The sequence below is a fragment of the Podarcis cretensis genome (assembly GCF_951804945.1).
Source record: "Podarcis cretensis genome assembly, chromosome: 17".
Lineage (NCBI taxonomy): Eukaryota > Metazoa > Chordata > Lepidosauria > Squamata > Lacertidae > Podarcis > Podarcis cretensis.
The window spans coordinates 40,369,762-40,384,739 of record NC_137187.1 but is presented as its reverse complement, the minus strand read 5'-3'; the positions used below and the strand labels follow the sequence as shown (position 1 = coordinate 40,384,739).

General features: G+C 45.1%; 1 protein-coding gene across 1 annotated transcript; it reads right to left on the bottom strand.

Annotated features, from left to right (window-relative positions):
* Nucleotides 1-4,889: 4,889 nt before the first annotated feature.
* TMEM187 (transmembrane protein 187) lies at nucleotides 4,890-7,145 on the bottom strand. Its single transcript, XM_079960206.1, has 2 exons — nucleotides 6,138-7,145; nucleotides 4,890-5,974 (listed from the first exon to the last, which is right to left on the bottom strand). The coding sequence occupies exon 2, from the start codon at nucleotides 5,861-5,863 to the stop codon at nucleotides 5,018-5,020; it is 846 nt and encodes a 281-aa protein (XP_079816332.1). The 5' UTR covers nucleotides 5,864-5,974; nucleotides 6,138-7,145; the 3' UTR covers nucleotides 4,890-5,017.
* Between the last annotated feature and the right edge of the window lie 7,833 nt (nucleotides 7,146-14,978).

Here is a 14,978-nt window from a genome sequence, read left to right as displayed (position 1 = left end):
GCTGAAACATTTTGCTGCCTGAATCAGAAAAGCCAAAGGGCAGCTGCTTCATTCTAGAATGGCACAGGACACACTGGAGACTTTTGCCTCTCTCACTCACTAGACAAATGTCTAATGATCTTATTTATCCTATTTGATTTTTCTGTATAGTCTGATTTATGAAGCATCAGTTGCGGGCCATGGTGGGAATTCATGGAGTGGCTCCAATGCCATTCTGATTTGTTAGTGGCAGGGAAGCTCAGATACTTGTGAACTGCTGTATATATGAGTTCCTGAATAGTTTGAATCTAATCACTTCACATAAAACCTAACTCTTGCAGTCATACGCTATCTACTGCTTGGACATTGTGGGGGACGAGGCAAGTGACATGATTAGAGGATGATCTTGCTGGTGTCTCACAGCAATAAAAAGTCGTATGTGCCCTGGCTGTTCAGCCATGCCTTACAAATAGGGTTGTCAAAAATGTGCTTGTGGCTGGTCTTAAAAGTTACTGTGGAACAACAGGGAAAAGGTGGTCTCTGGTAGACAGAGACCTAAACTTGCTGTGAATAGGATCATGGGAAATGTCAATTCTGCATAAGAGCATAAGAAGAGCCTACTGGGTCAGGCCAAGGAGCCATCTAGTCCAGCCTCCTGTTCGCCCCGTGGCCAACCAGGTGCCTGGGGGAAACCAGCAAGCAGAACCTGAGCACAAGAGCATCTCTCCCCTTCTGTGGTTTCCAGCAGCTGGGATTAGGAAGCCTTGGTGCCTCCATCCTGGCTAGTATCACGGAGGGCCCTCTCCTCCTCTTTTAAAGCCATCTAAGTCAATGGCCATCGCTGCCTCCTGGGGGAGCAAGTTCCATAGTCTACACACTGTATGAAGTACTTTTAAAAAATCTGTCTTGAGTCTTCCAACGTTCAACTTCACTGGATGTTCCCAATGAGCTCTAGTGGTATGAAGAGGGGAAAAACCTCTCTCTATCCCCTTTCTCCCTCCTTGCATAATTGTATAAACTTTGATCATGTCGCCTCTTACTCACCTTTTCTCTAAAAAGTTCCAAATGCTGCAAGCTTTCTTCATTCCATTGATCATTTGGGTGGGTTTTGTTTTGTTTTGTATTGAAACTCTTCCAAATACTACTGCATGTGGCAGTAATGAAAAGGGCAAATGCTAAGGTTAGAATTATAGGAATCAGGATTGGAAATAAAATAATAAAGGGTAGCCGTAAACGAGTATACAATAATAATGTAGGCCCAGAGTTGCAGAGGTGTGAATGGCAATTGCTATATCTCAACCCAAGGGATCCTTAGAGGTGAGAAGATGACTAGCAACCAATAAACTCTGTCGTCCAGAGGTACCCATAGTTGTCTAGCGCAGGGGTCAGCAAACTTTCAGCAGGAGACTATCCCTCAGACCTTGTGGGGGGCCGGACTATATTTTTTTTTGGGGGGGGGGATGAACAAATTCCACAAATATTTTTTAAAAAAAAATATTTATTGCTTTTAAACCTTACAAGCAAGAAGAAAAAGAAAAGGAGAAAAAAGAAGAAAAAAACAAAAGAAAGAAAAAACAATACAATACAATATATAAACAATACACCACACAACATTAACGCATTAAACTAAACAAAACAGAACAAAAACAATTTAAAAAACATACATCATACCATTTCAATGCCTTATCTTTCATTCCCTTGTTTCATCGACTTCCTCTCACCTCCCTTTTTGTATTCCATTTCTATTAATTGTTTCAGCAATTCTTTTCCATCTTTCACTATTTTCTGTCATATAAATATCTTAACTTATTTTAACCTTATTTTCCATTAATACTATAATACTTATTTATGCTTAACTCCTTATAACACTTCTACTAAAGCCATATAATTTCATTCCAACATTTTTCTAGCACTCATAAATTTTACCATATTTCTATAAATAAACTTTAAACTTTTTCCAATCTTCTTCCACCGTCTCTTCTCCCTGGTCTTGGATTCTGCCAGTCATTTCCGTCAATTCCATATAGTCCATCAACATGGTGATCTTCTGTCCGAGGCTCTTAACTCTTTTCCAGGTCCCTTCTGCAAGTCTTCTTCATATTTATACATATACTTTACTTTGTCTTCTGCTGATCTTGTTCTTAATTTCCTTTCTTTGATGCTGAAGAGTAGGTCTCGGGGGAGCTCCAACCTAGCAATGTTTTTATTCCTTCTCGACATGTCATCCACACCTCCGTGGTTAAAACTAAAATCCAAAAGATATTTCAGGACGTGTTTCAAAATCCCTCCAAATCTGAAGGTCCCCACAACTCCCATTTCCTTCTGACCCAGGTCCAGATCCCAAAGGTCAATAAATCCCTGCATGATCTATCCAACTTTCCTTCTCCAGTCCAAGCAGGGTTCCAATCTGACTTTCTCTGAATTCAATCATAGAGGGCAACAACTTGTAATCATCAAATTGCCTCTGTAAGGCTGGGGCTCTCTCCCTCTCCACTTGTATTACTTTAGGTTCAACAACCACAACTTTCTCCCTCGCTTTCTCCACCATTTGGCATGTCAGAGTAGATTCCTGTATCGGTTCCTGAATAGTTTGTGTGTAGATGTTCACTTTTTGTCCCAAATTAGTCACTTTTTGTCCCAAAATATCAATTTTAATATTCATCACATCCGTCTTCTTATGGAGCTGTTCCAATGACTGACTTATCTTGCATAGTGCAATCACTAAGGCTTCTTCTGTCGACATTCTCAAGCGATCCAAGGTCAATCTCACGGTTTTCTCTTGCAGCTGGAGATTCCACCAGCCCAACTCTTGTAACAATTTCAAAGGCTCCCTCTAGAGGGAAACAATTTCTGTTTGTATCAATCCTTTTAAGCACAGTTCAAGCAGTAAAATTAGTTTCAATTTTCACCTACTTTTACTCCTTTTTAAACGCAGAAGGAGACAATGGAAACAATGTATTTCTCTTATTTAACTACCTGTCACAGTCAATGAACTTTCCCAAAAATGTCAATCGTACTAGCAGTCCGTTTCCAGGTTCAGAGCGGTGGTGATCCAACTTTCTTCACTCTCTCCTGCAGGCTTACACGATCCAAAATTTCCCCCCTCTTCTCCTGCCTCCAAGGGGGGTTTAATGATTTTAGCCGATGGAAGTTTAATCCTTTACACAGGACTTTCCAAGACTTTAGCTTGCAAATTCTTTGCTTCAATCTATTTACAAAAGGGGAAGGCGGACTTCCTGTTTGAAACCTCCCCATTTCGGTGCCAAATTAAGACGTTTAAAAATCCAATTTTCCATTCTACTCACGGGTAGTTGTTTAGAATCAAATTGTCCACAGGAAAAAGTCAGCGCTCTCCGGCAACAGCAATGCGGCTTCACTCCATGAAAGAAGCAGTCAATTCGAAGCACCGCGCTGCTCACCCCACATCGCTCCGGATCCCCGAAACCGGGTCTCCCCGTGGGTAGGGGAGGCGCAAAAGGTGCCAGCCGAATCCCACGTTCACAGGCTTCTCCTGCCTGCGATTTTTAGTGGGTCTCCGCCTTCGCCGTGGCGGCCAGACCCTGAATTCCACGGAACAAGTTCCTCCCGATTAGAGGAATTCCGCCATTGCCGGAGGCGCTAACCCGGAAGTCTCGAACGAATTCCACAAATAAGCCAGAGATGCATTTTAAATTAAAGCACACATTCCACTCATGGACCGTCCACGGGCCGGATTTAGAAGGTGATTGGGCTGGATCCAGCCCCCAGGCCTTAGTTTGCCTACCCATGGTCTACATATGGAACAACCATTATAGCACTGGCTTGGTACTATTTTCAAAGCTCAAAAGTGCAGCTTTGGGTTTACAGGGCCTGGACCCACCTTTCTATGGAGATTGGGAATACAAAGATGAAGATTGTTGGGGGAGATAACAGATCCTAGCAGCACTTGGTAAGAAAGAAAAAGAAAAGCCTCTCACTAAATAAACTCCAGAGCAGGAATACAGACCTCTTTCCCATCTATTTCCCAAACTTATTTATGATGCCTTTATTGGTGTCAGGCTTTCTATCCTCTACAGCGCAGGAAAAGGAAAAATGTGTCCTCATAAAACAGTGGTCTAAAGGGGAGGGTGCATTTTCTGGGAGATTATCCCTTGAAAGTCATATGCCAACTAAAGGCGTGCGTGCGTGCGCGCGCGCGCGCACACACACACACACACACACACACACACAGATTGCCACCAGTATTGTTTATGGAGAATCTCAAGTGAGAGAAAATTAATGTGGAGCAGTGATCTTTTAATCCCCCCCTCGTTCACCTGTGTGAAAGCAGGCTGAGGGTGGCACAAATTTAGGCCAGAGGTTAAATTCTGGTGCCTGGCAGCCCTTTTGAGACCATCACCTCCCTGATACTCCATCACAGCTTTTCAAATCAACAGCACACCTTCCTGATGGTACTATGTGTGTATGTACGTACACACACACATTATCTCTCTGTGTGTATATGTAGAGAGAGAGGTGTGAAGTTGGGTGTTTTAATAAGTGCCTCATTGCCTGCCCTGAGACTCGGTGGAGGTTGGTCCATGGTGGCAAATAGGGTTCTGGCCCAGCAACTTCAGCCTTCGATTCCTCCCAGCCCACCTGTCTTTACTTGCAATCAGTATAGAGGGTGTTTCTGGCTGCCACCTTCCTCCTTGGTCTCAGTGCTGCCCTTGTAGAACTAGCAGGCTGGCACTAGAATCAATGGACTCTGTTTCTACCTACTGCTTACTTATCTCCCTGTCTTCTGCCCTGCCAGTCCCAGTGGACACCAGCCTCCGCAGCTGAGACCTTTCTACTTGGGCAGGAAATAAACAGAACAAGCAACACTGTAGAAAGAAGTCCTTGCCAACACCCCTGCCGGCACTCTTGCACATGAAGGGAGGCTGGAGAAGTTTCTGTGTGCAGCTTTTTATTTCAGATCCAGCAATTTAAAACCCCTCTGCCATTGCAGCCATGGCTAATGTTATGTACTTTGACTGTTAAGTTTATAAAAATTGGCATGTGACGATTGTGGACTAATTCACTGAGACCAGAGCTGGCGCCTGCTCAGCTGGGTAAAAAAGCAGAAAGCAAAATGGAACTGCAGCACATCGCAGATCTTGGACCAAAAGTGACCAGTAAGCCGGCGGAAAGGTGCCCATTGTGCCAGCTCCTGGTCCCACAGCTTGAGGCTTACAAAGCCCAGGCAAGAGACCAATCCTAGCACCAGGATCCAAGCCGACCGGGCATTACCCAAATGTCTCTGCGCCTTCAGTGCTCTCCAAACAATTATAAATATATGTCCACTCAATGCCATCTCAAAGCCTTGGGGGTGAAGCAATGCCAGAACATAGCTCGTCAGTGAAGCTGCTTCCATGGCCAGGAAAGTGCCTGGTTGCCACCCGTGCTCCAGAAAGTGACACCATACAACACCCCAAGCAAAAATTGGCAATGTCAACCACTGATCTAAGACAGCTGCCCAGTGATGCTGTGTCCAGAGTCGCACCCATTGTACAGGCCCATATGCAAGCGCCATAAGGGCAAAGACCTCCTGGAGGTAGCATGCCTGACCTCTCTCGACACCTGAAGGCAGCCAGTGCCAGCCCAGAAAGATGTAGGCCAAGTTGACTAAACAATTGGCAGGCATAGCCAGTGCGGGAGGCAATCCTGACACAGTTGGTTCAGCATAGTACTCGTACCCAACTTCCGTGTGAACACCGTCAAAGACTCCTGAAGCCACAAGTCCCACACACAGCAGGAGACCTCCAGACACCAGCAAGAGAGGTTCTCTGCCTCCTGGTTTCCTCACAGTCCTTTCCGAAGTTCTGGAGGGTTCTTCCTGAATGACGGCCGAACTGCTCCTGCAGCAACTGTTCTGCTGTAACATGTTGCTTGCTTTGGCAAAAGCCTGCCAAATGCAATTCACAGGTGGTGCGAGGCAGGCTTCCGAGCCTGGTGTTTTCCTATCCCAGTGTGGACTTTGATTCTCCTTCCCCTACTAACAGCACAAAAAAGGCGGAGTGAATGGGCATTCATGACCAAGAGGGACAGCTGTGCTCTTATCTGGCAAGTTTAATGCATTATTGGCCTTTTCTCTTCTTCACTCCACCCCTCCCCTTTCCCCCCAGAGCAGAGATTGGTGCCTGTGTAGAACTACTTACATGCATAGGCCCTCTCGGTTTCCTTGGCAGCCGCTCCAGTCACGCTGCTTCCCGTGAATGTGGTTATGAAACAGCTGCAGCGGCAGGATTGGCTGCTGGTGACATCACGGCACAGCGGGGGTAAGGTTGCTTCCTTCCCAAGGTCTTGTGTTTTGTAACCATGGGGACAGCAGCTGCCAGCCTCTAGGTGGTCCCTTGGGTTAGGCCTGCAAGACATCCTGTAGCTGGATCTTTACTGCAGAGGCATTGCTCCCAGAGCCTTTAAAAGAACCTCTACAGCACCCGTGTCAGTTCTTCAAAAACGACATAGTACAAAACAACCCACCACACAAGAAGTACCGAGTCTAAATATCATTCAGGAAGTGTTTGGTTATCAAGTTTCTTTGGATATGAGGGCAGTATTAATGAGGAATGTTATTTATTATATTTATAGCTTACCTTTCCGCTAAGAAGCTAAAGGCAGTTTGCAACAGCCCCATGAAGCAGGTTAGGTACAGGAAGAAGGTGGGTGGCCTATAGTCGCCCAGGCAGCTTCAGGGCTGAGAGCAGCAATTTGAACCAGGGCAAGTGGATCCCTAACATTTTCTCCCCTGGACCTCTTAAAAACTGCTGAGGGTCTTAATGATTTTTCTGTAGCAACTATAATGCGCTTTGCTAGATGCTGCCATGGTTTTTAATTCTGTTTTCATTGCTTCTTTTACTTCTTAAGTACAGTGTTCTATTTATTCTATTCCACAGAAGTCAAATTGTAGTGCAATAAAATAAGAAATAAAAGCAGTAAAAATGCAATTTAAACTCATTATGAATATTTAACACAATGGATGTGTGGTCTTCCATTTTCAGTCACAAATCTAGAGACATGCAGTGGACCACCTGAATGAAGCTTGTGGGTAACAGTTTGGAAACCTCTGAACTAGAGTCTTTCTAGCCCCAATGTGTGACACACTGGCTCTCTTAGTTTAGGACATGTCCCTTTAAATGTGCAGTTTAAAGGGTGCTTTAAATGAGAGAAGGAATGAATTTTTAAGTCTTTTAAACAAATATATTCATATTTTAATTCATCATTAACGAAAAGGGAAGGGAAAACAAGAAGCATCAGACTCTGGCTGAAATCCTGTACCCAGTTTCCTGGAAGTAAGCCCTATGCAACTAAATGGGACATAGTTACATCTATAAGATGATAATCTTAAAACTATTATAACATATTCTTCAACATCTGTCATGACTCTTTTAACCGATGAACATGTCCAAAATATCACCAAAATCTGTTTCTCACCAGCCCTAGTTTTAAGATAGCTAGCCTTTCCCCCCATTAAATCTACATCCCAACCAGCTCTGGAGTATTGGAATGCAGTGGTACCTCGAGTTAAGAATTTGTTCTGGAGGTCCATTCTTAACCTGATGTACCACTTTAGTTAATGGGGCCTCCCGCTGCTGGTGCGCGATTTCTGTTCTCATCCTGAAGCAAAGTTCTTAACCCGAGGTACTATTTCTGGGTTAGTGAAGTCTGTAACCATGCTTTTGTTAGACATATCTTTGTAGACATGCTTTGTAGAAAAGCATGTTGTTCACAAGTTATATATTTTGAAAGGTGTCCTTTGGCTGCAGAAGTCAAGCCCATGCACCACAAAACCATTGTCAATGCGCTTTCAGGGGAGGGGCACCTTGCGTGAAAGGGATGCAATAGAACTGGGAAGTATTGCACTGTGTGTGGAGCACATGACAAAAAGTGTGTTCACACCATGACAAATATGAATAAAATACTACATGTGTATAAACCCCCAAGGATGGTAACATATAGACATTTGTGACTTTCTGATTCATGTTCATTATTCACCCCCAAACATCTTGAATGTTTACTTTAAAAATGAAAGACTGTTGGGGGACTTTAGTGTTGTGCTATTATAATTGTTTTGTCAGTGCAAGCATTTCTGTTTGTCAGATGGAATAATCCCCCTCTCCTCCCTGGCTCGCTCTTCTGGGGGTTCTCTTGACCCTCGAGAGCAGATCTGTGGGAGGCCGGGAAAGTCTACTTGCATTAGCCAATGTTATTGCGCTGGCTTCCACTAGTTAGCCGGGTATAAGCCCCAGGTTTTTTCAACTTTGTTGAAAATGATTTCACTTTCCCTATAAAATAGAATGGGGACTCTGTAGCCCCCCAGATCCTCTTGGACCCCAACTTCCATCACCCCAGATAGCATGGCCAGCACTCAGAGATGATGGGAGTTGTAGTCCAGCAATGCCTGGAAAGTTGCAGGCTCCCCATCCCTGCTATAAAAAATAATTAAAGGGACTGGCCCATGACATTTAAGAAAATTCCAATTAACACTTGCTCCCCTCCCAGCAAGTGGAAAGATCAACCTAGAAAGTGTCTTCTGCAATCCCCACTGAAATGAGTAGCATAGAGCAGTGCACAACCTCTTGAAGGAGGCTGTTCCACTGTTGAACAGCTCTTACAGAAAGTTCTTCCTGATATTTACCGGTAGTTGGAATCTCCTTTCTTGTAACTTGAATCCATTGGTTCATGTTGTACCCTCCAGAGCAGGTAAAAACAAGCTTGCTCCATCTTCCATGTGACGGCTCTTGAGATATTTGAAGATGCCTACCATATCTCCTATTTGCCAGGTTAAACCTACCCAGCTCTTTCAACCATTCCTCAACAGGCTTGGTTTCCAGACCCTTGATCATCTTGGTCGCCCTCATCTGCACACATTCCAACTTGTCAATATCCTTCTTAAATTGTGGCATCCAGGTGTGGTCTGACCAAGGCAGAACAGAGGAGGACTATTACTTCCCTTGATCGGGACACTAGACTTTTTTTGCTGTTGCATTGCACTGTTGACTCATGTTCAGCTTGTGGTCCACTAAGACCCCTAGATCCCTTTCACATGTACTACTGACAAGCCAGGTGTCCCCCATCTTGTATTGGTGCAGCAGCTTCTTCCTACCTAAGTGTAGAACCTTGCATTTGTCCCTCTTGAAATTTATTTAGTTAGTGGACTTCTGGGGAGGAACCATGGTGGATTAAATGTATCCTGTTGAAACTCCATCGACAGAGATAGTTATGTAGTGACTGATGACAGCCAAGCCATAAATCTAGGTTATTGAATTATCTCCGAAGAATAGACACAACAGGGATTAACTTCCAGTGCTCTCAAAAGGCTGCTTTCTCACTGAGGGACAAAGAAACTTTCAAGAGACTCAGATGGGGTGAGTGACTGAGAACAGAAGAACCGTAATCTTGCCCAAACACCGCATAATAGCCCTAAAGGTCAATCCTTAGGGCAAAGATTGACTAAACCTCTCTTTCTTCAATTAATTCTGAATCTGCTATAAATTATCACTGAGACTATCTCTCTGCCAGTTAAAATGTACATCTGAAATATGACCCAACTGCTGTCTTAAGATGAGATGGCACTAAGGGGATGAAAACAAAACAAAAATTATGGTTTAATCATACATATCTAAGAAAGATTCTAAACAGCTAAGAGGCGATCCAAGTTTCAGGAATTTTCATTTAATTTTGTTCTATTTTTAATCCTCCACTTCACTGGTGAATGTGCTGATTATAACATGAAACTACATGTTATAATCATGTGTTGCTGTGAGAGAGGAATGCTAGAAATGTATTTCTGATAAGCAAGGACTGTGTGGATCTTAGAGAAAGCACTCAGTATGATGAAATACTGAAAAAAAACTCCACTGACTGTTGGTTTCATGCAGCAACTACTGAATGAGCAATTGAAAGAGCTCAGAGCGGAGATGCATAAAATGGTGAATAAAAATGGAATGGACAAAGCTGAGGCTGAAGAAGCCACAGAGTGTTTTGGGGGAAAACACTGATGGAGGATTGCCAGAACAGGAGAATGGAATGGCAAAGCTGGAGGTAGTAGATGATGAAATGGAGAGGACCTCCACACAGGTGCCTGGATGAGTGAAACAGCCAAATGATGAAGTTATGATGTTGGAGGAGTAGAATGAAACCATGGACAGAGAGATTAAGAAATACCCAGAGCTGGCAGAGACATTGATGAGAAAGAAAAGACTCTGCATATAATTTGGAGTGAAATTAAGAGGGGAAAGCTCCTAAGCCTCTGGCAACACTTTTGGAAAAAGAATGGAAGAAGAGGAAATGGAAGCCATTAAAAAAGACGAAGATGGAAAACCTAAGCCAACAGGAAATGGGACTGGAAGATACGGATCTGGGTGTGAATTGGGGAATATACAATAAGTAAATAACTATGGATTACTGTCTCAATATATGAATGCAGAGAAGAGACTTCTGGGGGAATAAAAATCAAGGATTTATTGTTTCTCAATATTGGATGTAAAGTCGTTATGTTGGATTGGGGAAACAATATTGTTGACTTTTACCGATAATAGTACGGTAATTGGAAAACCTCTTTTAGACTTTTTGTGTGGAAGGGAAAATGAATGAGCTTGCAATACCTGGACTTGAAAACTGGAAAAACATTGCCTAGCAGAAGGAGAAACAGCTGAACAGTTTTGTTTTTTTATGTTCTCTGATCTGGGTTAATGAGGGGACTGCACACAGGTGGAGGTGATGGGTGGTTGGTGAGAGAGAGGCAGGGAAAGGAAGATTTCCCAAGATGGGAGGCTGGGAGAAGAAACAGAAGCTCCCAGGTAACAGCTGGGAGGCTTCACCTCTTTCTGTGTGGGACAAGAGAAATGAGATTCATCTGGCATGACTTGCTGTAGGATGCAATGCCATGAGTAGAATTTCCCCAGATGAGCAATGTGATCTTGCAGTCTTCCAGGCAACCTGGTCCCAAGTTGTACAGGGTTTTATTTGTTAACAAGACCCCGAATATAGCTCGGTAGCTGATCAGCAACCAGTGCAGTTCCCTCAGTGCACATGTATGTGTGTGCAGGTATTCCACTCAACCTCACTGCAGCATTGTGCACCAATAGCACAGAAATACCGAAATAGAGTGCATTACAGTAGTCCAGTTGTGGGGACTATTACATGAATCACAGTGACTAAGCTATCCCTGTTGAAGAAATGGTACAACTGGCATACCAGCCTAAGGTGATAATAGGCATTCCATGTCACAGAGGTCACCTGAGCATGGCAGGAGATCAATTTAGTAACACCATCGTATTATGGGCCTGTTCCTCCAGAGGGCATGCAACCCCATCCAGAACAGGTGAACTCCTTGGGCATGGGAACTGCTTACCCCCAGTGTCTCCATCTCACCAGGATTCAGCCTCAGTTTGTTAAGGGAAGTAATAGTGCCACTGTATTCTGCTCTGGTCAGACCTCACCTGGAGTACTGTGTCCAGTTCTGGGCACCACAGTTCAAGAAGGACACTGACAAACTGGAACGTGTCCAAAGGAGGGCAACCAAAATGGTCAAAGGCCTGGAAACGATGCCTTATGAGGAACGACTAAGGGAGCTGGGCATGTTTAGCCTGGAGAAGAGGAGGTTAAGGGGTGATACGATAGCCATGTTCAAATATATAAAAGGATGTCACATAGAGGAGGGAGAAAGGTTGTTTTCTGCTGCTCCAGAGAAGCGGACACGGAGCAATGGTTCCAAACTACAAGAAAGAAGATTCCACCTAAACATTAGGAAGAACTTCCTGACAGTAAGAGCTGTTCGACAGTGGAATTTGCTGTCAAGGAGTGTGGTGGAGTCTCCTCCTTTGGAGGTCTTTAAGCAGAGGCTTGACAACCATATGTCAGGAGTGCTCTGATGCTGTTTCCTGCTTGGCAGGGGGTTGGACTCGATGGCCCTTGTGGTCTCTTCCAACTCTATGATTCTATGATTCTATGTTGGCCCTCACAGTGTCTCACTCCATCTAGGCACTGGTTTAAAACAGTCACAGCCTCTCCCGATTCAGATGTTATGGAGAAACAGAGGTGGGTGTCATCAGCATAAAGATGACACTGCACCCCAAATCTCCTAATGACTGCTTCCAACAGCTTCAAGTCAATATTAAACAGAACAGGGCTTTGCCTTTGTGCATCAAGCATGTTCAGATGGGGGACAAGAGATAATCTCTCACTGCTACTGGGGTGCTTCTCCCTGTATCTGTTCTCATGCCCAGTTGCCACCTGCTACCCAGGAAACTGCCACAGCTGCAGGGTTTGATATGCCTCAGCATCCACTTCCCACCCCACAAACTAGGGCAGGAAACCCACAGCTGCAGAGATGGGTTAGCAAAACTGGAGGTAGGTCAAGGAGGCCTCACCTCTCCACTACCTGAGGCTCAGCTTAACCTTTTCTCTAGCCTTGCTCCTGTGTTTGTAACTGCTGTCTGACATTTAAAAGACGAGACTTTTTTCTAGCATGTATAGAGATAACTAGGAAGGAAAGCTTTGCCTACTAAAGCACTGTGTACCAGGTGCAGTAAAACAAAAATACAAAATTTAGCAACCTTTGAGGGCAATATGGCAATTCAGAAATGCTGTGTGGGTATGCACTGGGCAGCTGCACAAGGATTCCTAAACTCTCTGTAAGACTCAGTGCCCAGCATTCTGTCACAGCATGACTATGAACCTTGAACCTCCACATGGGCCTATGCAGACACAAGAACCCCAGCGGCACTCTCCAGCGTGCCTTTTAGCTTTCTCCTATATAAAGGAACAATTGCCACTGTCTGCTATGAGGAAAGAGTAAGACACCCAAGGATACAATTGTTGAGAGCAAACACCTGCCCTCCAGCCCTGGCTCTCGGTGGCTTTGCTCTCATTTACAGGGACCTGCAGGAGGGACTGTACCCTCTCATGACTTTGCAGCAAACAAGCTCTTGGACTATCCTCACACTTAACCCTCATTTTGCTAAGTACAGTACTGTGGCTTTTTAGCATCTGAAACTAGCAGGTGTTGAAACTGATTGAACTCCCCTTCTGCCTTTCTTGCTAATTCTTTTGTAATGGTTTTTAAACATACAGTGGTACCTCAGGTTAAGTACTTAATTCGTTCCGGAGGTCTGTACTTAACCTGAAACTGTTTTTAATCTGAAGCACAACTTTAGCTAATGGGGCCTCCTGCTGCCGCCGGAACACAATTTCTGTTCTCATCCTGAAGCAAAGTTCTTAAGCTGAAGCACTAATTCTGGGTTAGCGGAGTCTGTAACCTGAAGCGTATGTAACCTGAAGCATATGTAACCTGAGGTACCACTGTATATATATCAGCAACTTTCCCCCCAGTTCAGGGTGAGCATTTAGTTTTAAACACAGGATTGACTGTTAATGTATTTGTTGTTGTTGTTCTAGATTAGGAAGAACACCACAGAACCCATTGTGTATCACATTGGTTTTGCTTTATTCGTAGCAATGATTGGATTTGGATTGCATTCCTATGTCTGCTGAGAGTAAGCGCAACTGCACTCAAAGGGACCGATTTCTGAGCAGACATATATCGAACTGTGCTATGAATCAGATGCAACTTATTGTCATGCACTTTGTCTTAAAAATGCTCTGATTCCCACTTGCTCAACGATATATCCAAATCTACATTTATTGGGGGGGGGAGCAAGTGCTGCTTATTTGCATGAAATGCTCCTCACACTGCTACCTTCCTAAAATAGCATACTATGGCCACAAAACATATATGTACTCCCCCCCTACAAAAACAAGCAAACCAGGCGGCTCCCTGCCTGAGCAAGCAAGTGTAGGAGGGGAGGATAGTCACAAATGCAGCTAATTGTGGATACAACATTTCCCGCTCCACATCCCCCCCCCCAAAAAAACCCCTGCCGGCGACTTTTCGTAAGGGAGACCCTTTATCAGTACAGTAGTAGTATTTAAACCGAAAGACAACGCTTGCAGTCCTGGCCACCCCTACCTGGGCTTAAGCTTCATTGAACGCACTTACTTCCGTGTAAGGCTGGGGGGGGGGGCGGTGTCGGGAACCGAACTTTTATTTAGGAAAGATTTAAGAGGCTGCAGCGCACCCCCTCTGCGTATTTACACGGAAGCAAATCCGTTCCCTGGGGCTTATTCTCGCCTGCGCATGCACAGGTTTGCAGCAGCAGAGGCCACGAGAGCAACAAAAGAGCACGAAGGGTAGACTGTATTTGGAGAGGGAAGCTCAATTCCTTGCACCAAACGGCGAGGCGCCGACGAGGAGGAGGGGCTGCCGGGCGGGAAGCATCTTGAGCCTGCGCGCCGAGACGCGGCTGCCGTAATCATTTTTTAAAAATGCACCTTCGGCGCGCCGGCTCCGGAACCCCGCCTCGGAGCTCCGCGCAGCTACTCGGGCGCCCAAACGTTCGACTCGCGTTGCGCGTCTTCCACAAACTGGGCCGCGTGTTCCAATCGCGCGGATCTCGCGGTGCTCTGTATCCTAGCAACCGGAGGTGTCTCGGCGCCATCTTGAGTAGGCACATCCGGCCAGCAGACAGCGGCCATCTTGAGGGACGGTCGCCCTCCCTCGAGAGCTTTAGGACGCCATCTTGAAAAGCCCGTATTATAAGCCGCCAAAGGGACGATTAGTAACACGCCATGTTTGTTCCCGCCTTCGGCATCCGAGCAATTTAGTACGTCAGCGCCATCTTGTTTGGCTTCTGATTCGAATGGTTCTCGCCATCTTGGATCCATTTTGAGAAGTGCCAGAGCTATCGCCATTTTGGCAGGAACACCCCCCCCCCGCGCGTCATTGTACAGAGCAACTCGCAAGGAGCGGGAGCATCCAAGTACTGTAATTCAGCGCTGTGCCATGTTTATTCTTTCTCGACTACATCCGGGAACGTAGTACGGAGGCTTACTGGAACTAGGGTGAAGCCATTTTTGGACAGTGTTCCGCCCATCCGGGTATCCAAAAAGCAGCCATCTTGGATGCGTATATGTCTGCAGAAGGCACATACGGGTAT

Bases quoted from the DNA above. Each gene is read 5' to 3' on its own strand.
- TMEM187 (XM_079960206.1), bottom strand. From the start codon at position 5,863: ATGTTACAGCAGAACAGTTGCTGCAGGAGCAGTTCGGCCGTCATTCAG.